At 35.9% G+C, this 16,463-nt stretch overlaps 1 protein-coding gene across 9 annotated transcripts; it reads left to right on the top strand.

Moving 5' to 3' along the window:
• Positions 1-2,374: 2,374 nt before the first annotated feature.
• Positions 2,375-12,672, top strand: LOC145905828 (uncharacterized). Of its 9 annotated transcripts, XM_082993124.1 has the most exons (31): positions 2,375-2,628; positions 2,700-2,819; positions 3,184-3,339; positions 3,400-3,450; positions 3,506-3,586; positions 3,653-3,782; positions 3,873-4,054; positions 4,201-4,272; positions 4,533-4,679; positions 4,960-5,031; positions 5,098-5,244; positions 5,325-5,396; positions 5,500-5,646; positions 5,873-5,944; positions 6,050-6,196; positions 6,760-6,831; positions 6,934-7,080; positions 7,220-7,291; positions 7,379-7,525; positions 7,666-7,737; positions 7,825-7,971; positions 8,265-8,360; positions 8,444-8,590; positions 9,155-9,226; positions 9,315-9,461; positions 9,762-9,833; positions 9,942-10,088; positions 10,637-10,708; positions 10,810-10,956; positions 11,133-11,195; positions 11,758-12,672. In XM_082993124.1, the coding sequence occupies exons 1-31, from the start codon at positions 2,404-2,406 to the stop codon at positions 12,127-12,129; spliced, it is 3,813 nt and encodes a 1,270-aa protein (XP_082849250.1). In that variant the 5' UTR covers positions 2,375-2,403; the 3' UTR covers positions 12,130-12,672. The 9 variants fall into 9 exon arrangements, with proteins under 9 accessions (XP_082849250.1, XP_082849251.1, XP_082849253.1 ...); XM_082993125.1 differs by lacking the exon at positions 5,098-5,244; XM_082993127.1 differs by lacking the exons at positions 4,960-5,031; positions 5,098-5,244.
• Positions 12,673-16,463: the final 3,791 nt, after the last annotated feature.

Here is a 16,463-nt window from a genome sequence, read left to right as displayed (position 1 = left end):
GTTATGTCAGTTAAATAGTTTGTTGACGTCACCAAATCAACCGTTCTGAATGTGAACGGTGACAGATTGGACACAACACTGACTGGTTGTACTTACTTACCTGGGATTTCTGTTTTTTAACTAAAAAAGTTGGTTTAAAGCACAAAATTAAATATAGAAAAATATCTTTAACAAGCTGTAAAGACACATTTAGGAAGTAAACTGTATGTATTTGGCGTTTGTTTATTTCAGATAATTGAACTTGACATCTGTATCAGCCACAAATGTCGTGGTTAAATATTGGGGTAGTTCTAATAGGCATTTAACGTCAGTTAAATCAGACAATTAATTGTCATTGGAATTTACTTTTACTAGTGACTGCATGCAAACGTAAAAGTATAGGAGTTGCGACTATTTTAGGTATTTTGTTTACTGGGCTAACCGTCTTTACTCACTGCAAACGTCAAAGTAGAGTCATTAAACGTAATAGCAAGTTACACAGTATTTGGCGTGGATGGATATGACGTGAGCGTTGGCGGATAGATTCACTGCTTAATAAACTCGTCTACACTGTTACAGCAGTTCTATAATTATATTGTGTGAAGCAATACCACGTATATAATTCCACTTTGCGGTGACTGTACAATCATCGTCATCCGTAGGGCACTAAGGTGCAACCTTACGGAGAAAACAAGGTGGAAACACAATGCAAGCAATGTTCAACCAATAATACCGTTATAGGCCACGTTAAATTTGATATTTTAATGCAACAAACAACCATGGAGTATGTTTCAACATATTTGTAAAGCCACAAGTAGCTTTTCTGTTCAAAACTACAGAACCATTAGATATTAAAATCATGAAACCGTTCAAATGATCAGGGTTTGCTTAGACATGTATAATCTACTACAAAATAGTGCGTCGATTTATTTATTTGACTGCGGAAAATGAACTTTCGAGTTTATCATTCTTTCTTGAAATGTTGATGGCTAATAAGATTGTCTGAAAAGGAATATAAACTAGTCGTGCCTGTGTTGCCACTTTAAAATTATATAAGTTGAATAGTTGGTTGACCTCACCAAACCAACCGTTTTGAATGTGAACTGTGACAGATTGGGCACCGGCACTGACTGGTTGTATATATTTATCTGGGCTTTTTGCTTTTAAACTAAAATAGTGGACAATTTCAGAGCTTCAAGCACAAAACGTTATGTGGAAAGATACCTTCAACATGCTGTAAAGACACATATAAGAGGTAAACTGTATGTATTCGGCGTTCTTTTATTTTTGATAATTGAACTTGACATCTTTATCAACTACTAATGAAGTGGTTGATATTGGAGTAGTTCTAATATAGGTATTTATCGTCAGTTAAATTAGACAATTATTTGTCATTGGAATTTACTTTCATTAGTGACTGCAAACGTAAAAGTTTAGGACACAGTTGCGACTATTTTAGGTATTTTATTTGCTTGATTAACAGTCTTTACTCGCTGCAAACATCAAAGTAGAGGCGTTAAACACACAGTATTTGACGTGGATGGATATGACGTGAGCGTTGGCGGATAGATTCACTGCTTAACAAACTCGTCTACACTGTTACCGCAGTTCTGTAATTATAATTACGTGCTTCTATACCACGTGTATAAAAGAAGGCAATACTTAAAATGCCATTTAGTATCGCTTGTTTTATGTTAACTGACTGATAATGAGAAGCGGTTGTTAGAAAATAAAAAAATACTAAATAGGTAGCAAAATATGTAATAGAAATACTATTGTAAAACGCAGTTGCTCTATTTTTTGCTGTTTTTTCAATTGACTTTTACCTTTTGAATTGATTTGATTTTCTAATACACTGAGGACAGTTTGGATTGTGTTGCTTAGTACAAACAAACTGGGCGCATAGGAAACTAAGGCATTTATCGAAACATCAAGTTTATGAGAAGCCTTATTGTAAATATAATATATTTGAGGATTACTACATCTATAGTATTTGAGGTAATGGTTTTGTCATCTGATATAAGTTACCAATCACGTTTTGATTTGGAACTGTAAATTTGCCACACGTTTCAAAAGGTTTACCTGTTGGTGTCATCAAAATTTAAGTTCTTAATGTGCAGTATGAGTATTTGAATGACCAAAAATACGTTGGCATGTATGGTCTTTTGTTGTCAGTGGTGTTGGCGTAGGATTCCAATCACTGAACTGTGACTGAAACACTGTAATAATGATTTTGAATAGTTTGCATTTCTCCAGCTTCTGATGTCCAACAAAACTCATTGCAAGTCGGCTCGACAATAGTGGCAATTTCGAGCAAATTTATCATTATAATTATTTAATGTTGTTACTATACTAACAATGCAAACATGTTCATGTAATTTTAGGTCAACAATAATCGCAGAGTATAGGCCTATATATTGGTAGATGACTTTTAACTCACGAAACATGGATGACCCTGTGTGTTGTTTGACTAACGAGAACCTTGAATTTCAATACGGCAAACTGGCTTCAATCATCGAAAAGTCGAACCTGCTTGATGTTCCAATTGTTATTTATTCCATTGCTGGACCCGAGCGAACTGGAAAATCGTTTCTTCTCAACGTTTTCTGGCACTTATTGAAGAAAGCTGATGGTAATGTTTCTGAGAAGGTAATCTGAAATAAAAGTTGAGCAATTATTTTGCAAACATTTTCTAACACAAACAAACCTGATGAATTTAGGAGACAAACAAGCAAACCCTACTTCCGCGAATATTTGATCACAAACACCGCCTAGAAGCTGTGACTAGAGGCATTTATATGACAACCAAGCCCATCATATTGACAAAAAATAAGACAGAGGTAAGTCTTGTAGTACCAGAATTACACGGGGTGGGTTTACCGGGTCGGATCGAGCTATAAGTTTAAAATATAATTCGGAATTTCAGATGTGCCAAAACTGAAACGTCAGTCACGTCAGTCACGTCAGTCACGTCAGTCACGTCAGTCACGTCAGTCACGTCAGTCACGTCAGTCACGTCAGTCACGTCAGTCACGTCAGTCACGTCAGTCACGTCAGTCACGTCAGTCACGTCAGTCACGTCAGTCACGTCAGTCACGTCAGTCACGTCAGTCACGTCAGTCACGTCAGTCACGTCAGTCACGTCAGTCACGTCAGTCACGTCAGTCACGTCTTGACAATTTACTCTTTTGTACTGTTTGTCAGGTCGCCGTGTTTCTTATGGACACGCAAGGGATTAACTCCGGCGACAGGGTCGAATGCAAGGAAGGCGACATTTTCACCTTAAGTTTGGGACTCAGCTTTATGCAAATTGTCAACGTGGAGAAACGTTTGAAATACCCGGATATCGATACATACGCTGTGAGTTTGCAAAATATGTTTTTGCGTTGTTTATACACAAGTATATACTCTTTCGTACAGGCCCTCACACTCTTTGCCCAACATGTAAACAGTGTATCCAAAAACCAGAAGGTAACTACTTTAGACTTTATGGTGAACTAAACTTAAACAAATGGTTGTTTTTTAGAAATTGATGCTGTTGGTTAGGGATTGGAATTATACAGATGAATATGACCATGGCTACGACGAAGGAACTAAATACTATGGAGTGAGTAAAGTGAACAAAATGGACACAAAAATGTTAAACTCAATGCCTAATCTAAATATTTTTCAGAAAATTTCACAAACACACAGCATGCAAAAACAAATCGAATGTCTGAAAAGTTTCTATGCAAAAGAGGAATGTTTTTTGATGCCTTACCCCGGCAAAGAAGTGGAAACACCGAACACGAAATTACTGAGTGGTGGGTGTAGTTATATAACCTGAATAAGTAATGTATATCATCCGACTATCAATGAATCTTCTTTCATTTTCTTTCAATCTTCGTTAACAGACATAAATGAGGAGGCATGGCCAAAGTTTGTGGAATTTTTTGAAATTATCTTTTCTTCATCTAACTTACAAGAAGCCTGCGCCGTTGCACCAAAAGGAAAGGACTTTCTCCAGATGGCCAAATACCTAGAGGAAAAACTCGCCCAAAGAGACAGGCTGTCAGCACCAAATGGCTGTTTTAAGGTGAAAACGTTGCACCAAAAGCTCCCAGTTTGCAAAATATCAATAAACGTGTTGCAATGAATACTACGTTCACAAACTTGTAATGAAAAATGAGGCTAATTTTCTTTTGGAAATCTATCCATCAGTTCCATCCATTTTGTTTGCAGGATTTTCTTGACTTGGTCATGCAAATTAAAATAAAAAAATCCTGTGCAGTCTACAGGAGTTACATGACAAAAGTAAGATGGTCTGCAAATTAGTGTGGTATAATTAAACTAATTTGTCAAAATCCCTAAACAATTTCAACCTAGAATACTCAATGAAAGTAATGTTTTTATGTTAAACTTAGCGATCATAAAAAAGCGAGGAATACTTATATACATGGACAGCTTACAAGTTACCCACATTTAGCAAAGGCACGCAAACTATAGTTTACACTGCCACTCATAACACAAACCGAAGTGTGCAGATGATAAGAAAATATACTTGCATTCGTAAGTTCAAAGACAAACAAGGAAATGAATTTCAAAGCAAGCACAAAGGTGGAGTTGAAATTGCTACGGAAGCATTGAAAGAAAAAAGTTTAATCGATGACATGACTCCCCATGTCAACTCTCTGCACGAACTTCTTGAAAAAGAATATGAGGTACAGGGATTAATTGTAATTCCGTTTAAAATTTTCGGAATTTTCGTAGATTTACAAATAAAGATTTAAGGTTTTGAAATCGAAAAAATAACTAGATATAAGAGAATATTTCACATCTGTGAACTTAATCTTTAACAGTAAAACCATCAGCATAACTCCACACAATAAAGTTATCTGCATGAAACTGAAATGAAAACAGCAACTCTTTCTTTATAGGATTAGGCATTATATTCTTTCAGTAAAATACTCCGCACCAGCTAATTACACAATTTAATTTTAGAGGTTGTTTGAAGTAGTAATGAAAAACCAAACACAAGAATGTGTTGAATTCTACAAGGAACAGATGAAAAGTGTAAGAACTTTAAAACTGTCCCGAAATTGCATTGATGCAAAGCAGCGATTGCTTTTATGTCTCCAGTGTAAATGCTTGAATGGACACTATTTGAAGAAAAGTCATGACGAAAAAAAGGATGCTACAAGAACCAAATTGCTCAAGCAAAACCCAATTGAGAAGGATTCGACGCACATCGGACATTTGCAAAATGATATAGATGTGGTGTATGAGGTACTTTTGTCAATTTTGAGACGGCATTTAACACATAGCAAAAATATAAACCACATAACACTTGGTATCATGTATTTCAGACTCTGTTTGACGAAGTTATGAAAATCCAAACCAATCAGTGCCTTGAATACTACAAGCAACGTATGCATGATGTAAGTACTGATGCAGTTTCGTGTATAGTTTTCGTATCAATATTATCATGCCGCAACAGGCATAAAAAGGCTTTAATCTAAATACTAATGTTCATGTTTTCAGTGCACAGATTTAACCGGAAGTGATTTAAAGAAAAAACATGAGAAAGAAAGTTGTAAAGCAATATCTAAATTGTTGGAGGAAAATCCAATTCAGGAAGATTCTACGTATATCAAACGTTTGCAAGACGATATAAATATGGTGTATGAGGTACCTTAAAACCATATTTGTTCATTCAAAAAAATCTTCCAACAAAAAAAGTTATTCTCAGCTTTATTACATATCTATGTCTCACATTGAATTACCTTGATTGACATTTTTAATATGATATTGTGGCATACATATTTATTTTATAACTTCTATTTTATAAGTGTTACAGTATAAGTACTAAATCCGCTGTAAACAACCTGCTAACTCTCCGAATAACTGTCTTTAGGTTTTGCTCAAGACAGTCATAGAAAATCAAATCGACAAGTGTGTGAAACACCAGGAGGAACTTATGACTGATGTAAGTATTTCAAACACGACTCGTGGTAGGTATATAATTATTCTTTCAACGAATATCCTATGTTCTACGAAATTCCATACATGTTAAAATGATCTCAAATTTCAGTGTACGCATTTGAACGGAAACCAGTTAAGAGAAAGGTTTAACAAGACAAGCAATGAAACAACAATAAAACTCGTGAGGGAAAATCTTATTCCATTAAATTCGGTGTACGTTCAGCGTCTAGAGACTGAAGTATATTCGATGTATGAGGTATACTTACAATGTCCAAAAGGTGTTCAAAATGTTATAGTTTTCGTAAAACATTTTTTTGTTTTATGTTGACTTTTATTATTTACGCCAATAACTCAGATATTACCAAACTACGTAGGGAGGACTTATTCTGGCCAGTTCGTTCCCTTAATCTGGCTGGCCAGTGGTTAGTACAAGAGTCACTTTAATAACACTGTTCATGCAGTGGATAAACAAACGTTTAGTTAACTTCTTCCACTTGTTGTCGCATGCAATGATCATTGGCCGACTTTGTAAATTGTAAATTTGTTGACAGTTGGAGTAAGAACCGACTTTATAAATTTTCATTCTTCCTTTGAAATTATAATCTTTTTGGCAGCAACAGCAACAGTTACATAATGTTTTTTAAAGCCACCATAAAAATCCTGAAACAGCACTTTAAATGATTTCGTGAGACCTTACACTGCACAAATGAAATACCGCGTTAATAACTTGATATAACTCATGTTGGTTTTGTTTGGAGGAGAACACTACGGCAATTAAAACTAAGAAATAATTTACATAAGTGTTATCGTGTGTTTTAGACTTTGTTAGCCGAAGTCAAGGAAATCCAAATCAGTCAGAGTCTTGAATACTACAAGCAACTTATGCATAATGTAAGTACTGATGCAGTGCGTTGTATAGCTTTTCTACAATTATTATCACGCCAAATCAGGAGTAAAAAGATTTACTCCAAATACTAATGCACAAGTTTTCAGTGCACAGATTTAACCGAACGTGATTTAAAGAAGAAACATGACAAAGAAAGTGCTGTGGTAGTATCTAAATTGTTGGAGGAAAATCCAATTCAGGAAGATTCTACGTATATCAAACGTTTGCAAGACGATATGCATGCGTTGTATGAGGTACTTTAAAACACTATTTGTCTATTCAAAAAAATATATACTCCCAAACAAGAATCATCAAAGAATTGAATTTTACACAAAACACTACGGCAATTAAAACTCAGCAATAATTTTAGATGAGTATTATTGTGTATTTTAGACAATGTTTGCCGAAGTCATGAAAATCCAAACCAATCACTGCCTCGAATGCTACAAGCAACTTATGCATGATGTGAGTACTGATGTAATGTGATTGTAAAGTTTTCGTAAAAATTTGCTATGAAAAGTCTTTCCCATATAATTAATGTTTCTGTTTCAGTGTACAAACCTCAACGGAATCGATTTAAAGAAGAATCATGATATAAAAAGAGAAGAAGCAACATCTAAATTGTTGGAGCAAAATCCAATTCAGGAAGATTCTACGTATATCAAACGTTTGCAAGACGATATGCATGCGTTGTATGAGGTACTTTAAAACACTATTTGTCTATTCAAAAAAATATATACTCCCAAACAAGAATCATCAAAGAATTGAATTTTACACAAAACACTAACGGCAATTAAAACTAAGCAATAATTTTAGATGAGTATTATCGTGTATTTTAGACAATGTTTGCCGAAGTCATGAAAATCCAAACCAATCACTGCCTCGAATGCTACAAGCAACTTATGCATGATGTGAGTACTGATGTAATGTGATTGTAAAGTTTTCGTAAAAATTTGCTATGAAAAGTCTTTCCCATATAATTAATGTTTCTGTTTCAGTGTACAAACCTCAACGGAATCGATTTAAAGAAGAATCATGATATAAAAAGAGAAGAAGCAACATCTAAATTGTTGGAGCAAAATCAAATTCAGGAAGATTCTATGTATATCAAGCGTTTACAAGAACATATAGATGCGGTGTATGAGGTACCTTATACATTCTACAACACTATTTGCATTAATAAAATATCAACTTTAAAATCATAAAGAATTAAATTGCCCCTCATTTTTTATGTCTCAAATGCTGTTGTGTAGAATATCTCGTGAGAAAGTATTACAAGCGTTTGTGTATGTCCATATCTCGTATTCAATTACCTTGACTGAAACTTTTCAAACGTAACTGTTTTGATCACACCCCTAGCATAAAATAAAGTGACAAAGTACAACTAAATTGGATGAAATCAACCTGATATGCTAAGCCTCAGAACCAATGTGCTCAGGTTTTGTTTGTTACTGTCATGCTAAATCAAGTAGACGAGTACCTGCAATACCTGAAGGAAGTTATGAATGATGTAACTATACTGTCACGACTCGTGGTAAGCCTAATAAATCTATTTGGCAAATATCAAACCACACGTTAGGCTGTAAATAAAAGTGTTGGTTTAAACTTTAATTTCAGTTGGGGCGCATGAACGGAAACCATTTAAGACGAGGATTTGCCGTGATAAGGAATGAATCAACCTTAAAACTAATGAGGGAAAATCTTATTCCAATAAATTCAGTGTACGTTCAGCGTCTAGAGACTGAAGTATATTCGATGTATGAGGTACACATACAATATCCTAAGCGTGTTCAAAATGTTACAGTTTTCGTAAAACATTTTTTTGTTTTATCTTGACTTTTATTATTTACGCCTTTAACTCAGATATAGATAAACTACGTATCACGGTCTAAATCTGGCCAGTTGGTTCCTATAATCTGGCTGGCCAGTGATTAGTGCAAGAGTCACTGTAAGAACACTGTATATAGTGGTTAAATGAATTTTTACTTAACTTCTTCCTCTTGTTGTCGCATGCAATGATCATTGGCCGCCTTTGTATACTTGTCAAATACTTGACAGTTGAAGGAAGAACCGGCTTTATAGATGTTCATTCTTCCTGTGAATTTATAATCGTCCTGGCAGCAAAAGCAACAGTTGTATAAAAAAAATTTAAAACCACTCTAAAGAATCCTGAAACAGCACTTTAAATGATTTCGTGAGACCTTACACTGCACAAATGAAATACCGCGTTAATAACTTGACATAACTCATGTTCGGTTTGTTCGGAGGAAAACACTACGGCAATTAAAACTAAGCAAAAATTTTCGTAAGTGTTATCGTGTATTTTAGACTTTGTTTGCCAAAGTCATGAAAATCCAAATCAATCAGTGCCTTGAATACTACAAGGAATTAATGCAAGATGTGAGTACTGATGCAGTGCCGTAAATGTATTTACACCGAACCAGGCATAAACATACGTTACCCCAAATATTAATGCCCATGTTTTCAGTGCACAGATTTAAACGGAAGTGATTTAAAGAAAAAACATGACAAAGAAAGTGCTGTGGTAGTGTCTAAACTTTTGGAGGAAAATCCAATTCAGGAAGATTCTACGTATATCAAACGTTTACAAGACGATATAGATGTGGTGTATGAGGTACCTTAAAACACTATTTGTTTAAAAAAAAAATCCCAAACAAACAATCATCAAAGTATTGTGATTTACACAATTCTTAAAATCTAAAATGCTTTTTTTGTAGAATATATTGTGGAAACTATTCTCAACAATATTACATATCTATGTCTCACACTGAATTACCTTGATTGACATTTTTAATATGATATTGTGGCATACCTATCTGTTTTATTAATTCTCGTAACATAAATTTTTGTGTTATAGTATGAGTACTAAATTCGCCGTAACCAACCTGTTAACTCTCCGAATAACTGTCTTTAGGTTTTGCTCAAGACCGTCATAGAAAATCAAATTGACGAGTGTGTGAAACACCAGGTGAAACTTATGAATGATGTAAGTATTTCAGGCACGACTCGAAGTAGGTCTATAATTATTCTTTTAACGAATATCAAAGTATTAGCTACGAAATTCCATGCATGTTAAAATGATCTCATATTTCAGTGTACTTATTTTAACGGAAACCAGTTAAGAGAAAGGTTCCACAAGACAAGCAATGAAACAACCTTAAAACTCATGAGGGAAAATCTTATTCCAATAGATTCCGTGTACGTTCAGCATCTACATGCTGAAGTAAATTCGATGTATGAGGTATGCTTACAATGTCCTAAGCGTTTTCAAAATGTTATAGTTTTCGTCAAATATTTTTTTGTTTTATCTTGACTTTTAATATTTACGCCTTTAACTCAGATATAGATAAACTACGTATCACGGACTAAATCTGGCCAGTTGCTTCCCTTAATTTGGCTGGCCAGTGGTTAGTGCAAGAGTCACTGTAAGAACACTATATATAGTGGTTAAATGAATTTTTACTTAACTTCTTCCTCTTGTTGTCTCTCTTTGGCCGACTTTGTAAATTGTAAATTTCTTGACTGTTGAAGGAAGAACCGAATTTATAAATTTTCATTCTTCCTTTGAAATTATAATATTTTTGCAACAACAGCAACAGTTACATAATGTTTTTCAAAGGCACTCTAAAGAATCCTGTGACAGCCCTAATGATTTCGTGAGACCTTACACTGCACAAATGAAATACCGCGTTAACAACTTGATATAACTCATGTTGGCTTTGTTCGGAGGAGAACACTACGGCAATTAAACTAAGCAACAATTCACATCAGTGTTATCGTGTATTTTAGACTTTGCTTGCCGAAGTCATGAAAATCCAAATCAATCAGTGTCTTGAATACTACAAAAGACTTATGCATGATGTAAGTACTGATGCAGTGCGGTGTATAGTTTTCGTATAAATATTATCCGCCGAACCAGGCACAAAAAGATTTACTCCAAATACTAATGTCCATGTTTTCAGTGTACAGATTTAACAGGACGTGATTTAAAGAAAAAACATGACAAAAAAAGTGGTGTGGTAATATCTAAACTTTTGGAGGAAAATCCAATTCAGGAAGATTCTTCTTATATCAAACATTTGCAAGACGATATGCATATGGTGTATGAGGTACCTTAAAGCATATAAGATAAAATGATGTTTGAACATAATATGGTACAACTTTTAATCACCGTCTTCGTTTTTCCTTGATGTTCTAGCAACCTAATGCATATTACAACGAATACAATTTTTTTTACAAATAAAAAACTGAATTTATGTGCATTGAATGATTAATTTTTTTGCAGATATACCACGGACGACACAAAAATGTGGAATATGCAAACAAGTGGGCAACCGAAGTCAAACAGGTTCCATAAGCTTTTCCAATTATAAATGGTAGCTTACAAAGTGAAGGAAGCAATGTTTTATGTACTTTTTAAGGCTGCCTGCCAAATATGTGTGCTTCCGCACCAGTGTATCTTGACCACAATATAACCCATAAATCCGCGCCGGTAAAGCGTTGGGCACAGGGTCGAGAGCTCAAAACTCACCGGAAGCTTGACTTTTGATCCCGCTTTGACTTGTCGGGAAAAAGTGGCTAATCCAGCTATGCAACAATAAGCCTACAAACCCAATGGGAAAAATTATAAGATGGACAATTTTTGGGAATATTGCATGGTGCAATACACTTCTTATATGCTAATACTCTAAGCCCATTGTGGTTTTTTCCATCTTCTTTCAATAAATGCTCTGGAGGAATTTAATGTGTTTATTCTTATCTAGCAAAAGCACATTGCACTGTTTTCCGGCTGATTAGGTTGTGCTCTGTGAGTTTACACGGTGGCAAAATTAAGTTTTCTTCAAAATATATAACAAAACAGCACAAAAAACGTGTTTTGAACTTGATAAAAATTCCTAAAGTTTTTGCAGAAAAGTTTCGACGAAGAGGAGATTTCCAAGTTTTATTTGCAAGAAGGAACAAATCATAATAGTTTGATTAAGAAAGAGCTGAAAAGCGAAGTCTCGCGGAAAGTGGTCTTGGAAGAATTTAACACGATGATGAAGAAAAAGTATGACGAAGAGCTTGTTCGTCGCAAAACAAGTGAAGAACAGGGAATGGCCAGGGCAGTCTTTACCGGTTTGGTTGTAGGGGCTGGGGCGGTCCTGATTCCTCCAATAGGAGTTGCAGCAGCGGCTGGTATTGGTGTAGCTGGTGGAGCCGCAGCGGGAGCGCTCGCCAGGCTTCGTTTTAAGTTTTCAGGTCCCCCTAAGAAAGCTCCGGATTTGAGAGAAAATCCATAAAACCAATACTTTTAATCAAAAAAAATAAACAGGATTAGGCTGTAAACATGGTACTCACGTTCTTGCAACAAAATTAACGTTACGAAATTAAATCATATCTCGAAATTAACCGGAAATACTGTACCAAACGTGGCAAGTTGCTATATAACTAGGAGTCGTCCTATAAAACATGTTTGTGTAGAAATTAAAGTAAAGTTTTAGTTCAGTAAAACAATGTATTCGCATGATTTCTTACATGATCATATTATTTGCTCAACTTTCTTTCATGTGGTAAACATGAGTTTACTTTTGATTTTACCATGATCTGAATATTTTAGATTTTCAATGATAAACTGTACTTGATCGAGTAAATGTATTGATTGTGGTATTACGACAAATTGTAGTATTAATTATTAAACTTCGGTTGCTTCCGCTTATCAGCATACGATTGCGCAGCACTCCACGCGCAGATACTTCGGAAGCTCCAACATTTTTATTGCCGCAATATATCCAGTATCTGATTGCAATGTGGTATCCATGTATCCTTACTTTTATCTGATATATTTACCCCTTGTACTCTTTTTCTGTCGCATATCATTAAGTGAACAAATAAAAACGTAGAATAATAATGTACAAATTGTACGAAACAAAGTCCTGGTGGTCGTTCCATATTTGTCATGCAGCATTTATCGTAAAAGGGCGAGCTTAACCCAGGCAAGTTTTTTACTTCCGTTTGTTTAAGGCAGGGTTGAAAAGAGTTTCTGCTGTTTGCTTACTTGCAATCAATTGTGTAGCCATCGTGAAAATGAGATTGCAGTCAATCGTAACAGTCTTGTTATTAGACTGTGTTCAAAACGTTTGTACGTTTCATGAATTCATGAAACTAAAGTAGAGGATAGCAGGACAGCATTCTACAGCTTTTTTTGAATTGTATACATTTATAAAGACACATGAAAAACAAAATTAGAAATTAGTTCATGTACCAAAATTAAACAGAAATTGAGAATTTTCATGTAACAAAATGAACTAATTTTTTTTTCTTTGGATTAACCTGCTGGCCATGTGACAACGATTTTACGCTGGTGTAGTCATACTGTCAGTTCGGTTTCGGTATCTTAATGTCACTAACTTCTAGAGACAGGTAAAAGCCTTGCGGTCTTTAAATGAACACTATTAACTTTATTTCCTTCTTCGGTCTTGAAGATGTGTGTTAATAAAGTAACACTTGTTGGAAGTTCAGCTACAGTTGTATTGCAAGATAAAGAAATAAGGGACAAATAACGCCGTGGAAAATACATTGGAAGAGGCTGGTGACTGTGAACTTTATCACATATGGTTGATGATATTGGTCGTTGCACCCTGCATCATGGTGGGCGTAAGTGTGGCCACCTCTCTGTTTGAAGACATGATATCGTCATACCGTTGGCATTGTAAACACCGACTGCTTGAATGAGGTAGGACGTCATCAGCAAGCGTAGCTTACGTTTTTTTTTTTTGAATAAGAACTGAAACAAAAACAGTGGTATAGACATGTAGTTTCAGCCTTACAGTTTTAATGATGCCATTTCAGTCAACTGAAGTCATGAACAAAACGTTTAAATAATATTGACCAACAAGTTGCTTATTCTTTTGCACACTTGCAATATTTCAAGAAACGAGGGCACGAAAACGATTTAACAAATTGCAAACAACAAAAATCCGGAATGTATATGTCAAAGGAAATCAGAAAGCAAAAACTGTATAGTTTGTAGTCAGAGTGATCTAAAACCACAATTTTACCATCCTTGTCGGTCTCGCATAAGACTATAACGCCTATGCCAACCTGTTAATTTTAAAATCATTTATATGCAATCAGTATGTGACTTTAAATATGAGTATAGAAACCGCTTATGCACTGCGGTCTGCGATGTGTTAAAACCAAGTATATTGAAGTTGTCGAGTTATAACTTGAAGCAAATCAAATTTCAACCACGTCGTAATTTCTCCTAAATTAAAAATCAACATTATTGCATTTGGTTCTTTAATTTCCTTGGTCGTAGTGAAGGTTTACCGGTTTATACATAGCATAGGTGCATTGCATAATATATTTTTTTACACAACATGACATACAATCCCCGCGTGGTAGATACAACTTTGCGAACGTCTCCACCGACGGTTGCCATCACTGGCAAAGCCTATCGAACAAAATCAACAGGCGAAACATGCGACCGCTGGACTTACGAAAAGTCGGATATGCACAAAACCACGGTAACCAAGTTTTCATTGGTCTGCGGAAGCACGTGGCCCGTATATATTTTATCATTTATGTTCGAAACTTTTGCTACTTTTTTAGCAAACCAGATGTTCACACAAGGAACGATGAACAGAAAACGTTTGTAAACTACAAGCATTTGTGTGTATATAGTCCTTTTCTTCCAGACATACTACCATTCAAACAGGACGTTTCTTCTGACATAAATTAACATAACCACCTTCCTCCTCTGCATCGCGCTCGTTTGGGGGAAAAAAGTTTGCAGCAGCTAAATAGCAATGTAATTCGAGGAGGAAGATATGGGTGTAAGCAGCAGACAGGGTGTACACGTACTGTTTCGACCTGTAAGGTCTCATCAGTGCAGCTGTTGACAGCGTGGCACTGTGCTAGATTTTACACTAGTGGGCACACTGATTTCCACTTTGTGGTACCTTTCGGTCAACGTCGATCTGTTGGGTACCCTATACTGAGTACCAAAAACAGAGACGAACCACCAAAACAGTGCGTGTACACCCCGTCTGCAGTCTCAATTATTATGGCTTTTATGCACATAAGATGAATGTACTTCAACGAAAGTGCGAGCCAAGTGGCTGATCCAGCTATAGGCTGCAATGCCTGGGCTGCCAAGTCTGCAAACCTAATGATCGCGATACGATAGCCGTGATCGCCAAGCAAGGACCTGCGCAGTGGGGCGATCATGCCATTGCATGAAATATTTCTGCGTTGTTGAAAAAACTGTGGTTTATGACTACCAAAATTTGTTGAACAGTTTAACTTGCGATAATTTTCAAATAATGCTTGATCCAGAATATGAAGTTCGTTGCCAAAAACACAGTCACAAACACTCTTCTCAGGTTTTTCGTTTCATCTGTTTACGTTTTGGCAAAGTAAAATTACCCGTTTTAAACCAGAATAGTTGACAAACGTTCACAGTCCCATCTGTCAAAAAATCTTGACTAATTTCGATTCTTCCATGCAAACAACCAGTAGCGGGTAATATTGTAGACAAAAGCGAAAGTTTTAATGGAGTTCCAACGGCATATCAGGTTAACATTTGCCAACAACAATTGTAACACTTGTTTTGGGCATCCCAGAAACATTGTCCAGACATTTACGTCCTATTCTGGGAACAAAAATGATGGACAGCAATACAGTAAACGTCGACATGCTCACCCAAGCCCTTATGCCATTATCGGTTCTGTAAATGGCGCGGGGGGATACATTGAGGGTTAGAATGAACTGCTTTGTTTGCGTCACAAATAATACCTAAGGCTCGCGTAATGGTGACGTCATTTATCGGCGATATAGGACACACTTACGACAGCAGAAACGCGATCAGGACCACGCAGTACAGGGGGGTGAGTCACAATGAATTAAGCACAGTTAGACTTTAAAAAGGTATATAGTAAAAAGAATGTGGTATTCATGCTTTGATTCAAATTAATAAAATCAGAAAATCAGTCAAACTTTCAAAGCACTTGCGGTTAAAATGAAAAATTCATGTTGGACAACTAACTGTATAGATCTTCATCACTCAATGTAGGAACACCTAACATTTCTTTGACAGTTTTCCCAAAAATTTCTGCCAAATCCACATCCCACATGTCTTCATCTGTTACTCTTTCCTTGCTTTCAAGTATTTCTATACGTTTCAACTCCATGTGAAGTGGATACACATCATTCGACCGAAGAAGGCCTTTCGCTGTGGCCAGAGTCCAATCCTGCTTCGGTTGCGTCACTAAAAACCGATTTTTTATTTCTGACGGAATTTGTATGAAAATATTCTGGTATTTGAGGAAACATTCTCTGCGTTTTTCCACGTGCTCATCCTTGAATCCTAATATAGCCTCGTCTATAAAGTTTCGTAAGACCGTTTCAAACCCGTTTTTAGGCTCCCAATTCACTATGGGAATCATTGTGGGTGCACTATAACCGGTTAAAACGAGTATTCCGTCTTTCTTCAGAACTCTTGAAGCCTCAGCAAAAAAGTTTACCAAGACGAACCATTGAGCAGCTTCCGCTGCCAGCAGCAAATCAACACTTCCATCTGCTACTTTGATATCTTCAGCTTTTCCGAGGCAGTACGTTACATGTTGATGTTGTT

This window comes from Ascidia mentula, chromosome 6, assembly GCF_947561715.1.
Source record: "Ascidia mentula chromosome 6, kaAscMent1.1, whole genome shotgun sequence".
Classification (NCBI taxonomy): domain Eukaryota; kingdom Metazoa; phylum Chordata; class Ascidiacea; order Phlebobranchia; family Ascidiidae; genus Ascidia; species Ascidia mentula.
This window is presented reverse-complemented; position numbering and strand designations above follow the sequence as displayed.

What these genes read in the sequence shown, in the direction of transcription:
- LOC145905828 (XM_082993124.1), top strand. Translation starts at nt 2,404, where the DNA reads ATGACTTTTAACTCACGAAACATGGATGACCCTGTGTGTTGTTTGACT. An exon ending in ACAAGCAACTTATGCATAAT is followed by an intron (nt 6,832 to 6,933) that starts GTAAGTACTGAT and finishes ACAAGTTTTCAG; the next exon opens with TGCACAGATTTAACCGAACG. An exon ending in ATATGCATATGGTGTATGAG is followed by an intron (nt 10,957 to 11,132) that starts GTACCTTAAAGC and finishes ATTTTTTTGCAG; the next exon opens with ATATACCACGGACGACACAA.